General features: G+C 44.5%; 2 protein-coding genes across 2 annotated transcripts; one reads left to right on the plus strand and one right to left on the minus strand.

Moving 5' to 3' along the window:
* Nucleotides 1-209: 209 nt before the first annotated feature.
* On the minus strand, nt 210-14,791 carry cramp1 (cramped chromatin regulator homolog 1). The gene is given in 21 exon segments (XM_012816757.3): nt 210-2,333; nt 3,431-3,567; nt 3,944-4,108; nt 4,216-4,405; nt 5,382-5,542; nt 5,851-5,958; nt 6,126-6,207; nt 6,371-6,442; nt 6,899-7,065; nt 7,955-8,132; nt 8,409-8,626; nt 8,629-9,394; nt 9,646-9,727; nt 9,854-9,977; nt 10,271-10,356; nt 10,553-10,601; nt 10,848-10,931; nt 11,489-11,642; nt 11,871-12,073; nt 13,175-13,545; nt 13,924-14,791. Coding segments are annotated over 21 exon segments (3,567 nt in total). The 5' UTR covers nt 13,974-14,791; the 3' UTR covers nt 210-2,213.
* A 1,932-nt stretch (nt 14,792-16,723) lies between these two features.
* jpt2 (Jupiter microtubule associated homolog 2) lies at nt 16,724-23,925 on the plus strand. Its single transcript, XM_012816865.3, has 5 exons — nt 16,724-16,923; nt 19,866-20,014; nt 22,136-22,275; nt 22,440-22,482; nt 22,698-23,925. The coding sequence occupies exons 1-5, from the start codon at nt 16,868-16,870 to the stop codon at nt 22,940-22,942; spliced, it is 633 nt and encodes a 210-aa protein (XP_012672319.2). The 5' UTR covers nt 16,724-16,867; the 3' UTR covers nt 22,943-23,925.
* The last annotated feature ends 232 nt before the right edge of the window (nt 23,926-24,157 follow it).

Here is a 24,157-nt window from a genome sequence, read left to right on the forward strand (position 1 = left end):
ATTGTTGCACTACAGGTTAGCTTTTCAAGTGTAAGACCAGAAAATCTGGTGCACACATATACACTGATCTAGGTTTTCTGGCCGTACACGATGTATATATATGTCGGTGTATGTGTGTCGAACTCTCTTCATAATCGGGTTGGTTCTTCACACTCCTGTGTCCACAGCTCTCTCTGTTCTCCATACAAAAGAAAACAAAGCCCTTGAAGTTTTTGTTTTTGAATGTCTATTTATAAGCACGAGTAAAAACAACTTTACAAACTCAGATCTTTAAAACAGCAGGGATGTATGTTTTAGAGGCCTTTTATATTAAATTAAAACAAATAAAAACAGAAACACCTTCAATGGTTATCAATAAATAGTCCAAATAACATTTACAGTATGTTACAAAGGTGAAGTGAATACTGGAATCAGTGTTCTTTTGTACACATGTACACATGTACACACACACACACACACACACACACACACGCACACGCACGCACACCATCTGATGACCCTTCTATCATGAGCTGCATATCTGCAAGGTCGTTTTTGCAATTAAAGTCAACATTAGGACCCGTTTGACTTGATTACATTACAACGCTGCCAGGTTAAAACAGAAAAAAAAAAGATACAAAAAGGGAAGCCTTTGTTTCTTCCCAAGTGGAGCTGGACTGCAACCTCTAGGTGAACAGGTTTTCCCTCTTGGGTAATGTGAAAGTGTATGTGCTAGTGACTCATTAAGTTAAAGGCATTAGTATGTGGATCATATGGATGTGACAATGTGTGTGTGTCCGAGTGTCATGCTGTATTCCTGAGAATGAGTAATATCTGCGGCTGTGTCTGAACTGTTACACCTATGTCAGTGTGTGTGTTAACCGTATGGCTGTGTTTACTGAACGTACTGTCAAGCCCAACCTAGGGTATGTCCTGCCTGTGTCAGTGCCAGACATCAGACTGAGTAATTGGGGTGCAAGGTTATGCTGCTCCAGAGCTGAATTTGGGTGATTCATCGCATTCCAGCAGAGCCGCAAATGCTACTCCTAAAAAGATCAATGACAGCAATGGCCTCCTTCTTTTAAGGGTTGCATCTAGTCCTCGTCCAATGTGTTGCTCTTTAAGACAACAACATCTTCCCATGTTAGTGTTCCTGAAATCGGCCAATTGAAAACAGACAGGAAGCAGAGTCGCTGAAATGAGATTACTGCAGATATGTCGCTGGGATGGATGAATAAAGGGAAGGACCAGGCGTGTGCACGCACACATACAAATGCTCAAAAATCTTATCATATGGCTTTTAAAACTTGGTTTCTGCATCAAGGAGATTTTTACATTACAGAGAGGAGGAAGGACATATGAACACCCTCACACACATACATACACACACACACACACACACACACACACACACACACACACGCACACATATAAGGTCTTAGTAAAGTTTTCCGTCCTGGTCAAACCCAGCTCTGGGATGTAATCCTATAATGGTCCTTCAGGGAGTGGACATAAAGGTATAAAATCAACACTAAGCTTTTGTAATTTGTACTGCATATCTGAGGATATCAGCTAGGCAAACCCAGAATAAGAGGAAGGTTGCGAGATAGAAAAAGAGAGAGGGAGCAGCAACAATGGAGGGATACGGACAGACAGAGAAGTTTTAAATCACTCAGTTCAATTTCACACTATTGTGTACACACACACACACACACACACACACACGCAACTATGAGGGGACGGAGAGACAAGCAGACAGGCAGAGAGACAGCAAGATAGAGGTATAGAGGGGAAGCTCTTTGTTCAGATATGGCAGGCAAGGATTTTCTGTACATGAGGTTTCTTTTGTAAGCAGTCTTGCTTAAAGTGTTTCCAGAGGGCGGCTCACTGAGCACTCTCAGAATAGTCAGTCACACAGTCTCCCATTCACACGCGCTCTCTCTCTCACCTCACACACACTCGTTCGCTCACATACACACAGCCCAATCAGGTCGGGTGGTGTAGATCTTGGCGCACTATTGCACTTCTTTAAACTGTTCCACCAATCACACATACTTCTTGCTGAGGAGGTGACACCCCTCTCACGCCAAAGCACCACACCCTTGTGGCCTAACCAGGGACACCTGGGACTCCCAGATGAAAAGGTCCCCAAGCATGCCCTAAGGGCATCAGCTCCCAGGCTGTTGATTGGGCAACTCTGCGATCAGACATGTGGCAGGTCCCCTTGGCCCCTCTCAGACCCCGTGGTGTGGGAGATGTGACTCTGTGACAGACAGCTCTTGGGCGAGGTCGTTGAACCGGGCGATGTAGTCCACGCTGCTCTCACTCATCATGCAGGCCAGCTGGGTGTCGACCTGCAGGGAGGGGGAGAACCTGTTTAAAACGATGAACCAGAGACCGGATGCAGAACACAGCTAACACTTGCGGTGTGCGATGTGAATTGCGCCATGACACCTCTTGATCAGCTCTGCTGGAAGCATTTACACTTGTATAGGGTTCCGGCCCTGGGCTGTGTAAAGCGCCTTGAGACAATTTTATTGTTTTTGTTTTAGCACCAAAACAATAAAATTGTCTCATATATATTTTATATATATATATATATATATATATATATATATATATATATATAAAATGTATTGAATTGTATACTTGTGTAGGGTACACTTCAAGCCTGACATTGCTCCTTTCACTGCTCGACACTGATCTTGGCACGCAGCTCTAGGGAGAGTGGAGTATTACTGCCTGCTGTTTGAGTGCTTACTGGCAGACACCAGCGTCTCCTCAGTGTTCATGATAAACAAGCGATGTTGGCTTGATGTGATATAAAAAAAAGTAGATTGCGTTCACAGGGTGGAGTCATGTTTGATGATTTATTTCTAATTCCACTAGCAAACAGGGAAGTAGTATGATGCTTGTGCCAGCCCCTTATGGCCCCTGTTATTTTAACGTTAATCTCCATACACCGGAGTTTGAGATGGTATATGCAACTTGTTCTTACTGAAATATCCCTACATCTGTTTGTCAAGTGTTCTCAGCAATGTTTTCAGCTGTTTTTAACCTACTGCCCTAATGGCTCACAGCTGATATCAGGCAAGGCACCACATGCAGGCATGTTTGTCAGACCCCACTTCCTCCTCAACACATGCCAGTCTGTTATCTCATTTGTAATGATTGCTTCTCTGTTTTCATATCTGCTCTCTTGTTCCACTCCTTTGCTTCCCAGAGACTTCCAAAAACGAAAGACCTGGAGGAGTAAACGCTGCTCCTCGAACTCCAGTTTCTGAGCAAAGCCCTATGGTGTTTTACCAACATTATGAACACTGGTGTCTGAAAACACCGGACTAATGCAGAGCCATTATGGAGGAATTATCAGTTGATGACTATTGAATTGACATGGGACACACAGGGACCACTTCCTGCGAATGCAGCGACGGCCGAGTCGCCCACTCACCTCAGGTAGGCCTCTGGCCGGAAATGAATCATGGGAATTGGAGTCCAGACAGCTGGGGCCCAGGAGGGCTGTACCACTGGATGGGCCCACAGGGCGGAGTTGTGTCCGGCGATGTTTTTCAGGGGACACCAGACTTGCTGCAGAGACAACCATGCAGAGAGATTATTAAATGGCAGAGGATATGAGTGAGGCTATCTGTATGAATAATATATGGAATATGAATAATGAGTATGTGTGTGTGTATGCGCACGAAGTACAATAAGTACTGATTATTATTATTTCTATCAGTCTAGTGGGATTAGAGGCAAAACACAGGTGAAACCATGTCGGACCCTACTAGCGTGACCTTTAGTGTAAATATGAGCATGGATCGTAAGGCTGATGTATTTGTCATGAGAACTAAAGCATTAAACACTACACAGGTGCTAGTCAGTTCCTCAAACCATTGTCTGGTGGTGTGTGTGTGTGTGTGTGTGTGTGTGTGTGTGTGTGTGTGTGTGTGTGTACACTCACACAGCAGGCAGCCAAGTGAAGAGTCTGTGGAGTCGCTGGGGTACCACTGGGGGTCATGAGAGGGTGAGGGGATCCAGCTGTGGGCTGGGCTATCGGAGGGAGAGGGCAGCAGTTTGGGGGTGTCTGTCCCATTGAGTTTGGCCGGAGACATAGATGATCCATCCCCTGAGAGAGAGAAATAAAGAGAAAGAGAGAGTGAGAATGCAAATAAATTAAGGCAAAATATCAATCAGCCCTTTGAGTAGAACATTTCCCGTTCCCAGGAATCCTACCATAATGTGCGGAGTTGATGGCGAGCTCGATGATGGAGTCGCTGATATGAGTCTGGGCTTCTCCCGAGGGGAGGGACTCCTCTGGGGGACCAGGAAGTGAGATGTCCAATAAGGAGGCGACGCTGGGTGGTGCAAGCATGGAGTCAGCACCACCTGGGGAAGGAGGGGGCAGGCTGTTCTGCAGAGACTCCTGAGAGAGAGAGAGAGATGAAGAAAGAGGGAGAAATGAAACAGGAGAAATGACCATCATGATTGGTGATCAATGATTTCAACTATACTTTCCACACTAACGCTAAAAAAACACATGCAGGCAAAGCGAAACGCTCTCTCCACACTGGGCGTGCTGTGCCGTGCCGTGCGGAACAAGTGTAACAAACCAAACTAGCATTCTAGTTAGTTAGCTAGTCACTTGTCTTTATATCAGAACAGTCATTGCGTCAAAGTAAACCTATATCTAATGTACCAGGGAACAACGGTCCTCCAAGCTGTTCTGATGAAATAACCTCCAAGCAAATTAAACGACCAAACAACGCCATTGCCCCACAATTTTCAAACCATCGAAGATGACAACAAACAATCTGATTGGTCACTGCTGGCAAAATGTGCTCCTCATTTGTATAGGATTAAACTCTTTTTTGCTTGCTTCGCTCAATTCCCTAGTCTACGTCACCGTCTCTTGCCTCAAATTAATAAAAGAATGGAACACCGAACTTCGCTTTGCTCACTTTGCTTGCATGTATTTTTAAGGTAACAAATAAAAAACATTCTCCCTTTTCCCTGCCTTGTGGGACTTCAAACGCATAGCAACTCGATGCGCCGGTTCCTCCGCTACAGCGGCCATCAAAAGAATACAAAATGAGTTGGACCTGAGGGGCTCCGACGCTAAAACTCACAACCTGTGTCTTCCTGACAGCACGCTGAGTTAAAAGGCAATGGTAGCATGTGATGGCTGACACAAGCTCTGACACCTACATCTAACACATTTCCCTGCAACATCTGACACATTTCCCTGCAACATCTGACACATTTCCCTGCAACATCTGACACATTTCCCTCAGTCTTTACCAATAAAGGAGACACATTTACTGAGAAGGCTTACATTTAAATTAAGCAGACACTTTTTTTTTTTCCAACGCTTAACCAGGCGATAAAACCATGCATGTCACCTCTGCTTGTTCCTGGAGGATGTCTGTCTGGGGCTGGGGCGGCGTCAGGGGCATGTCTCTCTCCGGCCCCAGGAGATCGTCCTCCACAGCGGGGGCCTCCATCTCTCCACATGGGCTGCCTGGAATGATGCCCGCAGACTTGGCCGCCAGGTCAATCGCACCTGCAGCAAAGGGAATGTAGACGTTGACTTCGATTTCTGTATCATTTCTCTTCCATAATATACTGTATACACAATCCTGTATGTTTCAAGCTTTGAACACATGACATGGTTCAATGTATTGCGTCACTTCAGCTTGGGGAGGTTACATCCAAGACAATAACTGGTTTTTCAAACATGCAAAATCTCCCTTTGGGGTAGTAACCACTCCTAGTTGAAGAGGTATTGGTTGTGTGATTATAGTGTAATATCAAGCTATCCACTGGGAAAAGTTCCCAAATTTTTACATTCTGTTGGAGAGATCATCTTACTGGACAGTTCAGTCGAGGGTGAAGGGCTTGGTGCGCTGGCTGTGGTTTTGGTAACGAGAGGTCGCGCCAGAGGTACACGGGGCTGAATAGGCCGAAAGGAGCCCGTTCCTGGAACAGAGACACACACACACACACACACACACAGTTTCAGTCCATCTCCTAATTTGAGCGCTCACTGTATTTCTCTGTATGAAGTATTTGCTAGTGTTTTCACTTCTGGTAGGATGACTGGTTGAGTGTTTGTTTGAGGGTTAAATTGTGGTTGCAAGAGTCACCTGTGGCTGAGGAGTTGGAGAGTATGGAAAAGGAACAGACGTGCTGTGATGTGTCGCCAGTTGTCCGCGGCACCAATGTTCTCTGAAACAACAGAAGCATGATTTTAGGAATCAGAGCGCCGACTATGCATCCACCGCACACTATTCTAGCACACAGGTTTCACAGGAAAATCACTCTTGGACATATAACCATGACATGTAGCCAGGAGAGTAGAGGCAGCATCCACGCCGCCACACCATCTCACCTGGACGACCAGAGGTTTCCTCAGGGGACGACTCCTTCCCAGCTTCCTCTGCTTCGGCAGCAAAAAGTCAGACTGGAAGAAACACAAGGAAGCAGTGTGTGTGTGAGTTTAGCATGAACCTCATTTGGTAAAATGGCTGTTCTGAACCTCTGAGCAAGATGGTGGCAGTATGAGTCAACCTTGAGTCAGATCCCCACTGCGTTCAGGATTAGGAAGCATTTATTCCCAGAGCCAGAGAACATCCTATGACGAGAACAATCTCTCCTCGTTGAAATAATAGGAATAAAATCTGCGATGTGTCTGTTTTTCATTGAGATTATAAATATTGCTATGAACAATCATCAAACAGTATATGATGTGTGCGTGCATGTGAATTTATCCATATGATTATCCATATTCATACAGACCATGTCTGTACCCGTCAGCATGTGTGTGAGAATGAACACACACTCATTGTATGTTTCTGTGTGTGATATTCGAGACTGAGAGTGTGTGAGCGTGTTTATGTATGTATTAGGTCCCACTCACGCTGATGGAGTCCAGCTGCTGTCTAAAGGCCAGCTCGGCCTCCTTGTTGGGGGAGAACATGCGTGAGAGACGTGAGCTATTTGGGGGCAGCATGGTTGGCACGGCGAAAACGCCCCCATCGCCATCAGCCCCGGACACCAGCAGAGAGCGGGGCAGGTTTCTCCCACCTGACCGGATGGAAGGAAGAGAGCAGAGGACATACCACTGATTACCAGATGATCACCTGAGGCTTACACACAGTAACCATTTGCTAATATTACTTTGCATTGAGTTCCATAACCTCCACATGCACAAAGTGCTTGGGAAAGGCACAGGAGCAGCGTGTATGCTTTTTAGCCACACTGTGTATTTCAACCAACTGGCTGTACAGTAGAACAGTAGAAACAGCAGATCTGAAGACTTCTACAGTTAGTCAAATCAAGCCCATACAGCCAGATTACCACCATTCCAATTTCATGATGGAACGCCGGGACACTCTAAACTTCCATTGTACTCCTTATAAAGAATGCTCATGTATCTACTCTTAAAAACTGGTAGTAGATTCTCGCACTGCAAATGCAATGATACCAAAGTGGTTGATGGTGTTTATTTGGTACTATGCTGCAATGATCATTGCATGTAAGCAGAGTGTAGAATTACGTGATGGACTACAAAAGGCCCTGCTGCAAAAGTAGTGTGGGAGCCCCGTGGTCATGGCAACCAAAAAAATTCACGCACCTCCACAACCACCTTACGCCAGCAACTGCACTAGCAGTTTATCTCGCAGTGTGTGTTTACAGATATGTCAGTGCCAAATACGCTGCGCTGCAGTGGACAGTGCCAGTGTTGACGCAGTGGCTTATCTATGTGAATGAGTATGTGCCTATGATAGGCAAGTAAACCATGCCTTCATATTGTGTTTGTGCACACGTGCATGTTTCTGAAAATGTAATGTGTGTATGTACCCATGTGACGTGTGAGTGTGTGAGACTGCAACATATATGCGAGAGTGTTGCACAAGTGTGTAAACACATACATGTTTGTGAGACTGTAATGTCTGTGTGTGTGTGTGTGTACCTGTGGTGACTGCGTTAGGCAGCAGCAGCTTGGTGTTGCGTGTTGTGCTTTGCTGGCGGCCACAGGTGGGACTGCGCATGGCTCCCGCAGGGGCTTTGCCTGGGGGAGTCAGGGACTGGGCCTGCTCCTCCAGAGTCGGCTTCACTGGGGATGTGCCCACTGTACACAGCTCCGGAGCCTAGTGAGCACACACACACACACACACACACACACACACACACACACACACACACACACACACACACACACACACACACACATGTATGTGCCGATACATACCCAACCACACACACACGCAACGAGAAGCAAAGAGATGCATGAATTAGCAACTGCGTTAATGAGAGGACATTGATCAGATTGGACTACAGCAAGGGTCAGTGGTCCACTGTGCACCACACATTACATCATACAAATGTGCTCCCGTTGGAGGTTGGAGGTGAAGGGTCACACTCACCGGTTTGGGGTTGACCTCTGAGGCCACAAGGCGAAGGAGGCAGCGCAGGACGTTGTGCGTGTTGGGCGGGATGGACGCAGGGGGCTGCGGCCTGGCCTGCCACTCATACTCCAGCTGCAGCTTGCCTGGCTTGCCCAGCATGAGGTAGAGCTCAGCCAGCGTCACATTCTCTGCCTCCTGGACGCTCCAGCCCTCCTCGCGGATCCTCTCCGGAGAGCGTCCCGTTGGCATGACGCTGGCAGTGACACTGCTGCTGCCACCACCACCACTACTACCACACCACCACCACCACCACTAGCACCACCACCACCACCACCGCCGCCGTCCCCATCTGCCCGTGTGGAGGTGTCGGGTAACACGGCAGGTGGAGCAGGAGCGTGGTCGGGAGACACCACGCCTGCTGCCATGGCTTCCTCCTTGTTTTGCTCGGCAGGAGCGCAGTCTTTCTCCGCTAGGGAGATTTTCTCCTTGCCGTCCGTGTCCCCCTGCACAGCCCCCTCCGTCTCGGCTGGTCCCTTTCCAACGCTCTGCTCCGCTGGGAGTGACGGGGGGATGGCCGCGCAAGTGGAGTGCACAGGATAGATAACAGACGCTACAGTGGAGCCTTGAGTTGGGTTAGCGTTAGCACTAGCATTCTCTCCCCCACTCGCTGCAGCTGCTACTCCTGCTGAGCCACCGTCCGTCCCCTCCAGGCTCTGTCCCTCTGCTTTCACAGCAGGGGGCGCTGCACCCTTCCCAGGGCGCCCCACTCCCCTGCCCCCAGGCTGGATGCCCAGTATGTGGGCAGTGGGCAGGTCTCGGGAACCCGGGCGGCTCCTCCCGGTCTCCTGCCAGTGCACCGTGCACGAAGCTTTGGAGTGCACCACACGCGCCACACCCGGCAAAGCAGTCACCGTGCTGCTCTCGGCCGGGAAGAGGAGGAGCTCCTCAGACTCCGCCTTCTTAGGGGCTCCCTCCAGAGCTTCCCGTTCCTCTAGACTCTTACGCTGAGCAGCAGCAGTTAAAGACAGACACCATACTGCTATGCAGCTTATAATACAGGCAACCTCACATTACACCACTGACTGATTCAGATACAAGCAGGTATGAATATATGACATTGTTTTTTAAAAGAAAAAGGTTGGAAGGAATTCAACTGGATGGTAAAGCCGCCCGAGTAAAAATACCTTCCAGTAAAGTGGATTTGTCTGTCTATCTTTAATTGGGTTGAGGCCACCTGGCTGTGACAAAAGGATACAATTCGCTGGTCCTGCACCGCCCATTTCTGCTTCAGGAACTCAATCAGACTGGACACCTTCCTGTGGAGCTCCACAACCATCCTGCAAAACAAATCAGACAACCAAACAGGTTCAGTCAGAACCTGGTCAACATGACAGTCACAGGGAAACAACCGCTGATTGGTTGAGTCTGACAGGATAAGGTGCACTCGGCCAATCGGAACTGACCGGAGGCGGGGATTGTGGGCCAGGCTCTGAACACGGGTCCAGGAGTGGTTGCTACGTGGCTGCAGCTCCACGGCAACCTTCAGCGGTAGCCGGACAGGCTTCTGGTCCTCTTCATCACTCACTCCTAATGGAGAAAGAGAGAGAAAGAAAGAAAACAAATCTTTAGCTCCCCCAGCCTGTCCACATTCAGCATCACCTCCTACATCCTGTTGCTATAGAAACCCCTCTCACCCCACCCACACACTGGAGTAGTGCCACGGCCTCAATCAGCACACCCCCTCAACAACAAACTCTTCCTCCATCATCCCTCTGCTTTCTCATTCTTCATCTGTCTCTCTTCAGCTGGCATGACTGCTCAAATGCACTCAACCTCCACCCATTCCTCGTACTTCACTTCTATTCCACCAGTTCACTTACCATCTGGGTCACACAATTTCTTTAGGGCTCGGCACATTGGGGCTTTAATCCGCAGGTTTCTGCCTTTGGAACGCACTGTGGTGGCTCTACAAACATTTAGAAACACAACGTAAGCATACATTTGTAATTATAAGTCAAGATAATAGAAGAATATAAGTTACACTCTCAAGTAAGACAATAGTGCATAGACTGCATAGATTAGGCGTTAATGCATTAACTTGTCATAACAGTGCCAACACTTGGCATTCATTCACAAACACATGGGAGAAGCCAGTGACTTACCCCTGCTGAATGAGCTCGTTCAGTTTCGCAACATTCTTATCGTCCATCACTAACAGGAAAAGGAAGTCAAAATAGAAGTGCATCTATTAAGCAGATTTCCTGGCATCACTATTCCATGTGTTTCCAAACCATCCACCAGCAAGGCAATACAAATATCACTTGCAGCCACAAATCACTTACATCATACATCTATCCGCATGTACACACACACACACACACACACACACACACACACAGACTATCACACACTATCTCACAACATAGTAAAGGCAGTGGTCAGAGCAGGGCGACTTACAGCCTCCAACTTTCTTCCTAAGCTCGGCGTAGCAGATGAGGCCGTAGAGCTCCTGAGAGGACTTCTTAAGCACACGGGAGTATGCTGAGGAAGAGAGAGCCAGGGGAGAAACGGTGAGTGTTTACATTTTGGGGGCTCAAAAGAACTTTTCTGTACAGTTGATATTGTTTGGTGTATAGTGCAGGATAACCAATGACAGCAAATTTGCCTTTATCAAAACATATTTACGCTCGCATATGCACAAACTTGTCTAGTCTACCTTTAATTATTTCAGATGTGAGGGAAAATGAACTGCGAGCATTATGAGTGTGCCTTTTTTAACAATGCAATTATCACATATGTTTTGTTACACCAATCCATAATTTGTATGTCGAATGTGGGGAAACCAGAATTTGGCAAGTACACTGAATGAACTTAACAGTCGGCTTTGAGAGTGTATGGCAAAGAATATCACAGAAACCTTCAAGACATCTCAGGCTTTTGCACTTGTCAAATCTATGTTTGGCGCTGTTCCAGACCTTTGGAAACCTAAAGGGAGTCAACTGCTATTCCGGTACAGGTATTGTTAAGGGTTGCTCATGGGTCTGAGTGAAAAAGCAGAGAGTGTACACATGTGCAATAATGTGATGTGCAACGCTCACCATTGTTGAAGTCGATATGCTTGGAGATCTTGTGCCAGGTGCGGTAGTAAAAATGGCGAACCTGCTCCTTGTTCTTCACCATGCTGGTTGGCTTCCCTTTCTTTTTGTACTTCAGTGCTATGTTGTTCTGAATGGCTTCAAAGTCCTTCCCATGCTATGGAGAAGTGGAGACAAGCACAAAAGAAACACATAGATAAGAAGACAGAGGGCAGGTGACAACTGAAGGCAAGACATCACTTCCATTGCTGTGGGTATTTAAAAGGTGGCAGGTGTGTCCTGACGAAAGAATATTTTCTGACATAACAGCACAAATCACCCTAACCAGATGGCATTTCAAACTGACAACAGCACTTTTTAAGGGAGGTCTTTTCATGACTGCTACCTCATAAAGGCCCTCGAAGAAACTGTTCTTGTCTTCGGTGCTCCAGGACTCCCACTGTCTGCGGGTGCGCTTCTGGCTGCCGCCCTCCTCTGTCCCCCCGGAGCCCTGGCCTCGCGGGCCTGACCGAGAGCTGCCCCCAGCCCCTGATCCTCCTACGGGGCCCGCTGTGGTTGATGCACACAATGCTGGCCCTGCCTCTGCCCCTGGGAGAGAATGAGACAGAAAGCAATAACAGGTGAGCTTTTTAGTCAGGGTGTATTCTATCAGATCATGGCTATCTGTGATTGCCTTTCACTTAGATGGCGCTAGACCCTGATACTGCATTGGAATCACACATTTCACTGGCAGAGACTTGCAGGTCTTGCAGGACTGGCACGTCTCCTTCCAACATTCACGTGCACTCCCAGCGTCTATCAGGGTTCACTGTGTTGGCACTGATTTGTATTGCATGCATGCATCTACATGACACATATGTTGTAAGACCGTGTGCATGAATGCATGGGATTAGCGTATTTTAGAGTATGGGTATGTGTGTGTTGGCAACAGTTCTGCATGCGCTGTTCCTAAAAGTGTGTAGAGTGGTTCAGAGGCTTTCCAGACCTGCTGCTCAATGTAGCGGTCCAAATGCAACATGAGGCTAGATGAGCGAGCCAATGTCCCTCACTCTCTCAAAGTTCCCCCACAATGCACCACAACAATTCTTGCCTGGATCTCATGGTTAAGACCAATGTGACCCCCAACCATGCCCTCTACCCAATGCTAATCCCATACACACAAATAAGAGACAAATATAGACACCCCAACAATTACAAGCAAAGCACAGGCATTCTGTTATTAATTGCAACTGTACTCTCTCCACTCCACTCTACAACTTCAACTAAGGAAAAGGCTCAAAGCCACACGACTTTCAATACTCAGTTCTGCCCATAACAATTCAGCCGTCATGTAAATGTATCGAACTCAAAAGTGTCTAGTTACCAGGACATGCGAATAGTTAACAGTGTTTCATAGCTACTGTGGCATTTAATTGAAAGGAAGTACGTCCATGGTCTTCATTACAGTCCAGCAAGCCGTAAGACGATGTACAGGCTACTCCTAGCAGCGCATCCCGCCGAGCGAACTACCCTACATACTATCTCCAATACACGGACTCTCACAGAAGGACGTAAACATGCTAAATACACACAAGTAGCGAAACCATTTCCTATGCCTTAAAAATCAATCAACTTCCATGCATGCATGGCAGCAACAACAGATTTACAGGGTCGGCAGGTGACCATACTCTCGTCCCTTTCGGGACTCACCTTTCGCTTTCGCCCCGCCGTGCCCGTTCAGCGCAGGGGCAACGGGGTCCTTCCGGAGCCGCTTGCTCGGAGGTCGCACACTGGAACGGAGAAAATGATGCTGATCCTGGTTCTGTGGGACGGGAGGAGGCGAACTATTGGACTGTAAGTTCTCTGGTGGTCCGGACGGGTTCGGTGTGGAAGTGGGAAGACTCAGAGTCAAACTGGAGCTGGCCGCAGTTGATGGATTAAGAATTTCCTCTTCGTCTCTCTTTGTACTCGTCTCCTCGCTCGCCTGATCTCCGCTCTCCTCCTCATCGCAACCCTCCAGTTTGCGGGCAGGTTTCTTTGGCCCCTCACCCCCAGATACATCCCCTTGGCCTACTGTCATCCTGACAAAACACAATCACAGACGTTTTTTCAACATTTAAGATAAAACAAAATAACGATCAACTTAGAAAGGCGACATTCCCTCTCACTCAACATGGCCGCCACTGTTTGTTTCAAATCCCCTCTCGCCGTCCCGACGAAACAACCCAAAAAATATTCACTTGTTTATTTCTTATTCTAATCAAAAATCGAAATCTGAAATCAATCCAAATTCCTTAATACATTGATCACCTGTTTGCCTTGCACGATCGGCGATTTTATTACGAAATTTAAAAGCGAGCGCCTACACTTTAGCGCCCAGTAGAAACGACAATCGACAACGAAAATCTTTCGCTGCATTCGACCTTTAATTAAAGTGCTTGTTTTTCGAGCAATTTTACCCATTTTCCAGCTCGTCGACAGCTGACGACGTCTTCTTTCTCTTCACCATAGGTTCGAAGATTTTGGAGACCAAAAGTTGATGAAATTTAACATATTCACAGCATGAAAGGGGTCAAGCAGCTACTCGTCCTCTCCTCACTCCTGTTCCAACAGGGGATACAACTCTGCGCAGCTCCAACTGTTAGCTATCTTAGCAACAGCAACTCTACCTCAACAACTCCGTACTTTTACTACTATCACAAGGATGTTACATTAAATCACTTAAAGTGAATCGAATCTAATAGTATTGTGCATCTTCTACAGATATTCACCATGGGTTTAGATGTTGACTAAGTGATAAAGGCGTTTTATCCGAGTTTCGTACACGAGCTGAAGCTCTGAAGCCACTACACCCGAGCCTCTGGACTTTGGTTGTTCTTACTACGTCATCACCACTTTAAGAATAGATGTTTTGATATTAACATGTTGATTTACTACAATATAAAACAAACGCAAAATATTAAAATGTAGCCAATTCAGACGTGCTAGTGTATTGTCATTATAGTAAACATGACGGTGCAAATAGAAAACTGAACTTCTGTACACCCCAAATATAGGTTATTGACATGATGTTTACAGTCCTGAACACAGTAGCAGTGACTCATTGTTTCTTCCCACGTGAGTGAAACTTTTAAAATAACTTAGATTTATACATCACGACTTTGTCCTTTAGTTAACTGTATGAACATGAACACTGAAAGAACAAGTATTCCTATTGCAAATGTTACCACTGCACAACCAAGTTTACCCATCAGAATAGGACACTAAACTATAGTATGCCTTTTCATAGCCAAAACAATTACTGGACAGCATGACAGTATAGTCATACATTTGGCAACTCTTGGAACTAGAACAAAGAGTGAATATTACCTCCACATTAATTTGTTAAAATTAGATGTATGACCAAGTGATAATGTGACTGGGATCTAATTTTTTCATTCTCCGCGAGAAAAAGAAGTCTAAGCTAACGGGACTAATGTTATTGTTCTGAGCTTAGGCTTTGTAACCCTAAACATCGCAGTTGTCAATACGACACCTTTACTTTTGCCTTCATCTATTCCAACTTCAAAAAACAAAATGCGATTGCAAACACATACCACCTAGGACTACACAAGCATGTAGCATAAAAAGTTGCTGACTTCCTGGAATGTATGGCAAGATTTTAACAGAGATTTACAAGGGAGTGATGAAAAGTCAGAATGTGCATAAATAACTCAGAATAATCAACGTGTCGTTACACCATCAGCACATACATAATACAGTTCAAAGATTGCTATCTGACAAATGACTAATGTGCATGAGGTACACTGGTTTGAAGACTCTGACTACATTGCTGGCTAGTCCAACCAAATATTGCCCGAAAACATAAGCCGCCGACTGATGATTTCTGAGATTTTCATCAACAAGCTCATTTACGTGAATACAAGTACTGAAAGCAGATACACTCCATACATCCCCAAACATCTAATAAAAAAATTGGCAGAGCGGAGGACAAATAGCCGAGCAATCAAAATGTACAATGCCACAAGGTGTTGTTAACGTTACTTTTAGTTCTAGCTAACTAGTAGCTAGCTTCAGCTAACTAGCTTCTAACTCACCACGTTAGCTCACGTTCATCTTTGGATATGAAAGCTAATCCTTCCTGCAATCTATGGAAACTTGCAGAAATATCACTGTGCCTTGGATGTGTACATACGATTTACGCTCGACCTTTACAGATGCCTAAAAGCATCTTCCCACCACGTACCTTCACTGTTTCTTTCAGTAGGATTCTGTCAAACTGGCATCCTTTCCCCAGCTGAGCACTTGCTGGCTGTCAGTGAGGTTTTTCTCGCGCGGGTAGCACGCCCACTACAATTCGAAAACAAATCGTTTGATTGGACAACCGACTGTGCGTTGTGTGGGCCTTTTCATGAAGGGCGTAGCTTCTATCCAATGGAAACTAGAAAACAAGGCGCATGGTCAGTCGAATAACCAATCGCAGTTATTTTACATCTTAACTTCCACATGCGTCATTTCATTCATATCGCTTCACACCGCTCCTTAAAGTAACGGCCCCACCCAACACGTTGATTTCTTTGTTTAAAAACGCAAGAGCAGTCTACAAATTATATCTATGATCATTTTTGCCTCCAAATACACAATATTTTTATTTTATTTAAAGTCAGAGGATAAACGTGTTTAGTATCCTTCTTATGGTCAAATGATGCATGAAGATCACAATCAACTAGAAAAGACTAACTTTGATAATGTTAATGTGACATAGGCCACCACACTACAATGACGAATTCTATGTCTATGCTTAATCGTCATTCTATCTTTTCAAACAAGCAAATGCAAATTTTACACGAACGTAAAACACAGCGATAAGGCTACAATTTATAAATGACAAAATTATGTTAAAATGACAATGGAAATAACATGAAATCCACTTATACAGGGTATTTATGCCGTTTGCTTTAGAGAATAAACACTTAACATGGTAGAAAAGAATTAAAGGCCAAGTGTTTATTCTGGTATGTGTAATCTTACATCGAAAAGATATTGTGATATCTTGCTCCCAGGTGAAGAAACACTCAGTAATCAAATGGGGAAAAAAAAGAAAATGGGAAAAGGAATGAGTTGGCGCAGTGTCCCAGTAAATTATGACCAATCAACTATCGGCCAGAGATTGCTTTAAAAGTTGTGTCCAATCTTATGGCAGGGATAAAAGATTGATAAAAAAACGAACCAATCAGAACATGTCTTTAAGTTTTTGAAGGCGATTCCACAGCTCATCGGGCGGGGTTGTTTCTGCTAGCCAACTTTTAATGCTGCATTAGCTGACGGCCTAGGCACTTTCTTGCGCAGCGGCTTGTTTCTCTTTTGTACCTCCTCGACATACTGCAGGGAAAAGGAGCAACAATGACTTCAACAAATATGTTCCAGGGACTCGAATCTGGTGCGAAGCCCAGTTCAAGGTATGCGTTTTTCCCTGTTTATGGACATACATACGGAGGCTTGAACGCTTGACGTTATATAGGACTTTGTCCTCACTTTTATATCTTGAGAAATCGACGAGGAGAAAGGGCTTCCGTTAATGTGAGGTCCTGTTAGCTGGGCTAGCTTATCAGACCATATTTAGCTCAATTTACGTTAGCTGAACCACATTAGGCTGCAACCTGTCATAATGATTGGGCTTTTCTCTAACACGGAGTTAAGTTAGAGGAATATGGCAAATAAAATCGACTTTTATTTTACAAAACATCGACATTGCTATTAATAGTGCCCGGAACGGCTCGATAACGTTACTTGATGAAACTTTTCCTGGCCAGTTCAGTATAGCTAGCCAATTTAGCTGGCTAGCAAAGTATCACAGCTAGGTAGGCAGAGGGCTGCATTACCTGAAAGCAGGTATTATGGATTAACTAGCCATCGTATTTTTGCTCTGAAGCGAGCCTATCCTTTATTGACCAGATATCTTTGATGATAATAATAATTTATTATGATAACGTTACATGATATGCACAACATACAATAATGAAGTAACATTAGCTGACTATTCACTTGGAAACGTTAGTGAACATGTTGCGTAGATAGCTAATGTGAACTCACAAGCTATGTAAGCTAGCTAGCAGGTTGATACATGATAGGGATAACTTCCTTGTGAGTTCACGTTAGCTATCAGCCGGCATTACAGGAACCTACCCACGATAAGGAAAACTTTTTGATTTTATTCAATTCAAATAGTACCTAACACGACAGTAGTAACGTCTGTACCAAACCTACAAACCTAGTGTGAACGCAGGAGTAATGAGTTTGGGTTGAAAACTAGCGACAGCAATTTAACTACCAAAAAGGCATGGGGAAATCCTTACAACCACCAACAGCACAGTTGACAAGACTTGCTAGCATGTTAATTCATGTCTTTTGGCGATATAGTTGATGTCGTGCTGTGAAAGCTTTTTTTTCTCCACATTTTCGCAGGGTAGTTCGACCGTGCCACAGAATTGCATAATGCATAGCCTAGGCGGCTAGTTGGAACGATACGTGTGTTTATCTGTCCTCCAAATGACCATGTATCATGAAAATGTGCAAGTGACAGTCGTACTTTTGTATCTTGCGGATTAGCATTTTTGCAAGTTCCAGTTTGTAAAAAACAAAAAATACAAATATGAAGAGGAATGGGGTTTTGGAAAAACGTCAAAATAACGCCCATGGTGCGTTTGAAAAATAACTGTTTGAGAGCCCGCATTCGATTCTGTTCAATAAAATGCATGTGTATATAATTTCCGTATATAATTTCGACCCATATCTCTAAAATATGTCTGCTGCTATCTCTATCCTAACAGAGGAAAATAACAAAACAACAAACACGTCACTTGGATAATGCGTTAGGATACCAATTTCACAAGCTGAGCAGAAAGTAATCATAGCTAGCTCTGTTCAATGTGCTTTACATAGATAAGAGCAAAATCAATAGAAACATAATTAGAGAGCGTACAAAGTAACTAAAATGGGATACAAACATTAACATGGAAATGGTCTCGACTGTGGGTAGATCTCTATAGAACAATAGTCCGAATATAATTTAGTTGGAGCACCTTTTAATGTTATTTGGTTCCAGAGCTGAGCAGCATAGAAGCTACAGGTTGCTTTACCATGTTTAGATCTGACAGTAGGTACTACCAACATATTTTAGGTAATTTGGTCCTGTCCCATTTAGTGATTTTTAAACTCTGTGACTTTCTGGACGCCAGTGTAAGGACTTAAGTGTTGGAGTAATTTGATCAGTTGTTTTTCGTAAGAACTCTAGCAGCTGCATGTACAAACTGAAGCAGTTTGATCTTTTTTTAGGAAGACACATTGCAATAGTCAAACCTGTAAGAGATGAAGGCATGAATAATTTTTCTAAATCATGCTTTGACCTTCAAGTTTGGCTATGTTTTTGAGATGGTAAAAGCTGTTTTAGTTTCCTTTCACATGGTTGTTAAAACTGAGATTGCAATCAAAACACCAAGGATTTCATCAGTGTCCTTCCCTTGAAGTCCTTTTGTGTCAAGATGAGCAGCAATACTAACTCTCTCCTCACTTTTACCAAATAAGATTATTTCCGTTTTGTCGTTATTCAGCTGAAGGAAATTTTTGGTCATCTAGCAGTTAATTTGGTCAATGAATTGAGACATTCTAGGGGGCCATAGCCGTAAGGTGAGAGCTAAGTAAATGTGGGTGTTCTCAGCATAGCTATGATAAAATCTCATTGTCACATGCAGCTTGAGGCAAGTGACACAATGTAGTCTCTCTTCGGCTGAAGTGTATTGGTAGCAGCATCTTTATTTTACGACAACAGTTAGTCACAAAAGACAGACTGATAACTACATTTTAACTCTCCAAACTGCTTGCCTAGGTTTCATTCACTTTTTATTTTTGCAGATTTTGCACCAACCATTCCCATTCATGTTTCAATAGGGATGTTTTCTTTGAGATTGTTAAAATGCTAAAACTAAAAACCATTAACCTCTGGTCAACTTGCATTCCCTATATTTGATGAAAATTAATTTAAGGATCATACCAGTACTAGTGTCCTATTAAAAAATGCTTTATAAAGTGGCAAATTGTTACAAACTGTGTTGCATACAAGCAACTTGAGCATTGGCCTAAATATTGGAAGATTAATGTTGCCTAGTTGGTTGAGGATGGTGCTATTTTACCAGTAGAAGTTCAATGTAGGGTGATATACAATGCCTAGAATAGCTTTTTATGAAGTGAACCTGGACTTGCTGTTGTTGCATTATTAACATTTAGATATTATTTATTTGTGTCTGTGTGTTAAAATTATGGTGTGAAGTCATCAGGATTGGAAACTTAGTTATGTGAATCTGTTGTTTTTATTATTATTATTATTATTATTATTATTATGTAGGGTGCTGCGGCCTCCAGGTGGTGGTTCCAGTAATCTTTTCGGTGCTTATGAAGATGACTCAGCCAGCAGGCGACCACACAAAATGGCCTCCACCATTTTTGCACCTCCAGAGGAACCTCAGGAAGGCCCCAAGCGCTCCAATCCCCCAGGTGCGAACGTCTGTTTGGGTGTCTGGGTTTGGGTGACCGACACCCTTGAAGTCTTCTTCATACTGCAGGGAGAAAAATCTCACCAAACTGCAATGTGCTCAAGTGCTGTGTGATGCTGATTGTACCACTCTAGGTTCACATCATCTAGGATAGCTAATGTGTTCTGGAGACAAACCCATTTGTGCATACAATTCCTATTACTTCTGACCATGGGCATTACAGTGCCTCATACTTGCAGCGGTAACACCTGCATCTTACATTTACATTTGGTCATTTAGCAGACGCTTTTGTCAAAAGCGACATACAAGGGGGAGAACAATCAAGCTACGAGCAATAGAGACCTAGTTGACAATAAATACTATTTTACATAAGAAATAGTGGTTTTGCAGATGTTGAATCGGCAGGACACGGAGGCAACGTGGTCAGTGACATTTGCACTTAATGCTGAATTGCTCCTAATGCTGATTGTAAATAGCACGCTGAAGAGGGCGGCACACAGTCAGAGGCTACACTGAGAAACTGCCTGGTGGCTGGTACATCTAAATTTGGTTGCTCTGTGGGCATGGATTTTATTTTCTACTTTTGATCAGTAGAAAAAAAAAAGTTTTTGGCATCATGGTCAAACTGGAATTTTTTTTAAGTAAACTACAGTGCAAATGTCAACTGGGTAACATGATTGTGTCCGGCCTTAAGAATACGTAGTAACCATTTAGCTGTGTAGCAATTCATGTGTGGACCAGTTTAAATACTGCAGATCCTCTATTCACACAGTTCGTTCTTCCTGTATCGCTAAATGGAGCATGCCCATATACACTTGCACAACTGTTGCGCAAAGGACATGCAACAAACCTTCAACCAGTTATGACTGCAGAAGTGTATGCGTTATGACATTCAAAGTCCTGTGTGGCACAGCCACACCCCTCATTTTGGATGTGTACATAAACATTCCATTTGGGTTCAGCTGTTCTGAGGCTTTAATTGCAATGATGTAAGGACCACCTTATTGTCATATTAAAGAGTCTAATTGGGTGCAGTAGTTATCAATATGGGTCAAGGATTAGAACAGCTATGCTTAGTCCAAGACATCCAGCCATGGAATGATGACTAGTGCCCTACCTTCATTGTGGAATAATGAATTTGTAGTCCTAGAAATTTAAAGTCCAGTTGTTTTGCTCATTATGTGGTAGATGCTACTACTGGTGTTTGGAGTTGGCTGATAGCTGCTTTTTTGCCTTGCTAAAGCATTGCTTCAAAACATGGAGACATCATGGCAGTATAAGAGTCCACAGCCCGTTTCAATTTATATGTTCTTCTTTCTATGTCTTTCTGAACAAACAGCACAATTGCATAAGCAAGTTTTAAAAACGTGGGCAAATTATGATGGCCTCCTGCATTCCATCGCATTTTTAAATGAACATTGTAAAAACTGCATTCCAGCAGTTCGCTTGAAACCGCTGGAAGCAACACCTCCCATGTGCATCACTAACCCATGTCTAACTTTACTGCTTCAATGCATTTATTTCTCTGGAGACCTCTTCTCTGTGATGGAAAGAGAAAGTTAGCCTCCTTTTTGAAATATGTTGTAAATTATGAGGGCTGAGTAGAAATTTTTCTCAGGCGCCATGATTTAGTCGCATGATTGGTCTTTAAGTAGAACTTTGTGTTCCACTGCTTTCTCATTGGCTCTCTGTGGAGGGCGCCAGGGAGATGGATTTTCATACTGATGTTTGATAGTTCCCCTATGGGGAAGAACCGTGTGTGTGTGTGTGTGTGTGTGTGTGTGTGTGTGTGTGTGTGTGTGTGTGTGTGTGTGTGTGTGTGTGTGTGTGTGTGTGTGTGTGTGTGTGTGTGTGTGTGTGTGTGTGTGTGCGCGCGTGCACTAGAGACTTGCCAAAGAGACGAATACATACGTTGGAGAGATTTTATCAGTCTGATCTGACAAGCCTATGTCAGACAGGGTTCTATGTTGCAGGGCCAAATCGCCACCTAGAGTGGAAGTTTGTTTTGGGTTATAGGGAATTATTTAGAAGAGTATAAAGCCTGTGTAGCTATGATATGAAAGTCTCTCTTGTTCTCACGCTCGCTCTTTTTTTTTTTTTTTTTTTTTTTTCTCTCTACCAGGTGGGAAGAGTAGTGGAATCTTTGGGGAGCCTAAGGCGACTCCAGCTCAGCAGAAACCTGCCCCTTCTGGTTCCAATAACATTTTTGGTGATCAGCCCTGCTCATCACCTATGAAAACCCCACATCCCAACAAGCCAAAGGTGCATAGTTGTGTCTTACAACTGTCCCCATGCAGCACGCCTATATGGTTCCTGTTTGTAAACCTAGAGAAGATTTCCTTGTTGCAGTAGCAAGATTCTTGACATCTAACATGTTTCAGCCATTTGCCCGTTTTCCTGATGTCTGTATTTAACTGCCCAAACAGGACAACATTGGTGTGGGAGCCATCTCAGAACCTAAGCCTCCAGGTACTGGAAACAATGGCATGTTCAGTAAATGAAAGATCCACTCACTCGGGTCACACTCACGTTGTATACACAGGGATTTATCGTATATGTACAATTAATTGTGTTTTGAGATTAAACTATCAATCACTCATACACTCAATCTGGTTCTTGTAGACACCTGCGGTTCTCATGAACTAATGTAATTATTCATTCATAATTCATTTCTCTTCCTCCAGCTCCTTTGAAGAAGGCTCCTGTTGAAGAGGTGAAGGCAGAAGCTCCTGCCCCTGCTCCTGCTCCTGCCCCTACTCCTGCTCCTGCTCCTAGTCCCCAGGCCACACCCAACAAGGAGAAGCCAGCCCCTGCGACCAGTGGGGCGGAGCCAGAGAAGGACCACGAGCCACGCCTAGGACCCCGCCCACGCTCTCACAACAGGGTGCTCAACCCACCTGGTGGAAAGTCCAGCGTAGTGTTCTATTGACCCTTCTGCCCACTGACGGTTCTTTGCCCGCTTTTTGCTCTGCCCCCCACCCCGCACCACACCTTTCCCATTTCCTTTTTCCGTTTCATCGCCCGTGCATCCCTCCTTTCCTCATCCTCTCTTCCTCCCTTCCTCCCCTGCACTTTGCCTCATTCCTGAACTTCACCTGTGTTCAACGGTTGGAAGTGTTAGTGAGTTTTGTTGCTGTTGGAACTCACCAATCATTTATAAGGGTTTGATTCTTTGAACGGTTTCATACATTTTGAGTATTTTTGTGTGCGTCTTCTCACTTTTTTTGTATACTCTGGATTGATTTGATGACATGATATTCCATTGAATCTGTACAAATGCAACTGGAACCCCTTTTTGGCATGGAGAGCACTCAAGTGTAGACAAATCAGATTGTGTTTGGGAACTCTGTGCAATACTTCTGTTCACCAAATTACAACAAATCCATGCTGCAACCATAATGTGAGCATTTCTCTTCCTTTACTATCCTGTATAATTCCCTTCCAAGCCCCCTCACCCCACCTTTGCCGTTTGACATTCAGTTAATGTTCTTTATCTGAAAATACAAGGCCTTACAGTGAAACACATACACACATACATGTACTCACAAACACTGACCTCCTGCCAAAGTATGCACACACCAAAACCTGTGTGTTAGAGGCTATTTTGATTTTCTTTTCTAAATCCATGCCAAAGCGAAGAGTAGTGTGATTTGCTAGCTTGTGTGTGTGTGTGCATATTTTGGTGCCTCATATTTGCATCCAGATAGTGGCTTCTGCTCCAGACTGGCTCATTTATGTTTTAAATTAAAACGGCAGTAGGGCCGGGGGCACCCTCATGTGACCCACGCCCACTCCCCCCCCCCCCCTCTGCCTGCCACGCCCGGAGTGCCAGTATGGTTGCCAAGTGATGTGATTGTCAGAAATAGTGGAAGCACAGCCTTGAGTGTCACAATAAACTTCTGTTTTATTGAATGATGTGTTTTGTTGTTTTGATCACCATGTTTTGGGATGATGAGCTTGATGAACTCAAATTTCTCTCAATCACTATGGGAAGTAGAGTAGTGCTTGTGTCTGTGAGACCACTGGTTTCATGTTTTGTTATTGGCTGTATACCGCTTATGATTTGTTTCATGCTTTGAAGAGGTTTGTTACAAAGTGAGCCAATATCTTCAGTGCTAGTTCACACTGGTAAGAGTGCTGATAA

This window comes from Clupea harengus, chromosome 1 (assembly GCF_900700415.2).
Source record: "Clupea harengus chromosome 1, Ch_v2.0.2, whole genome shotgun sequence".
NCBI classification, from domain to species: Eukaryota; Metazoa; Chordata; class Actinopteri; order Clupeiformes; family Clupeidae; genus Clupea; species Clupea harengus.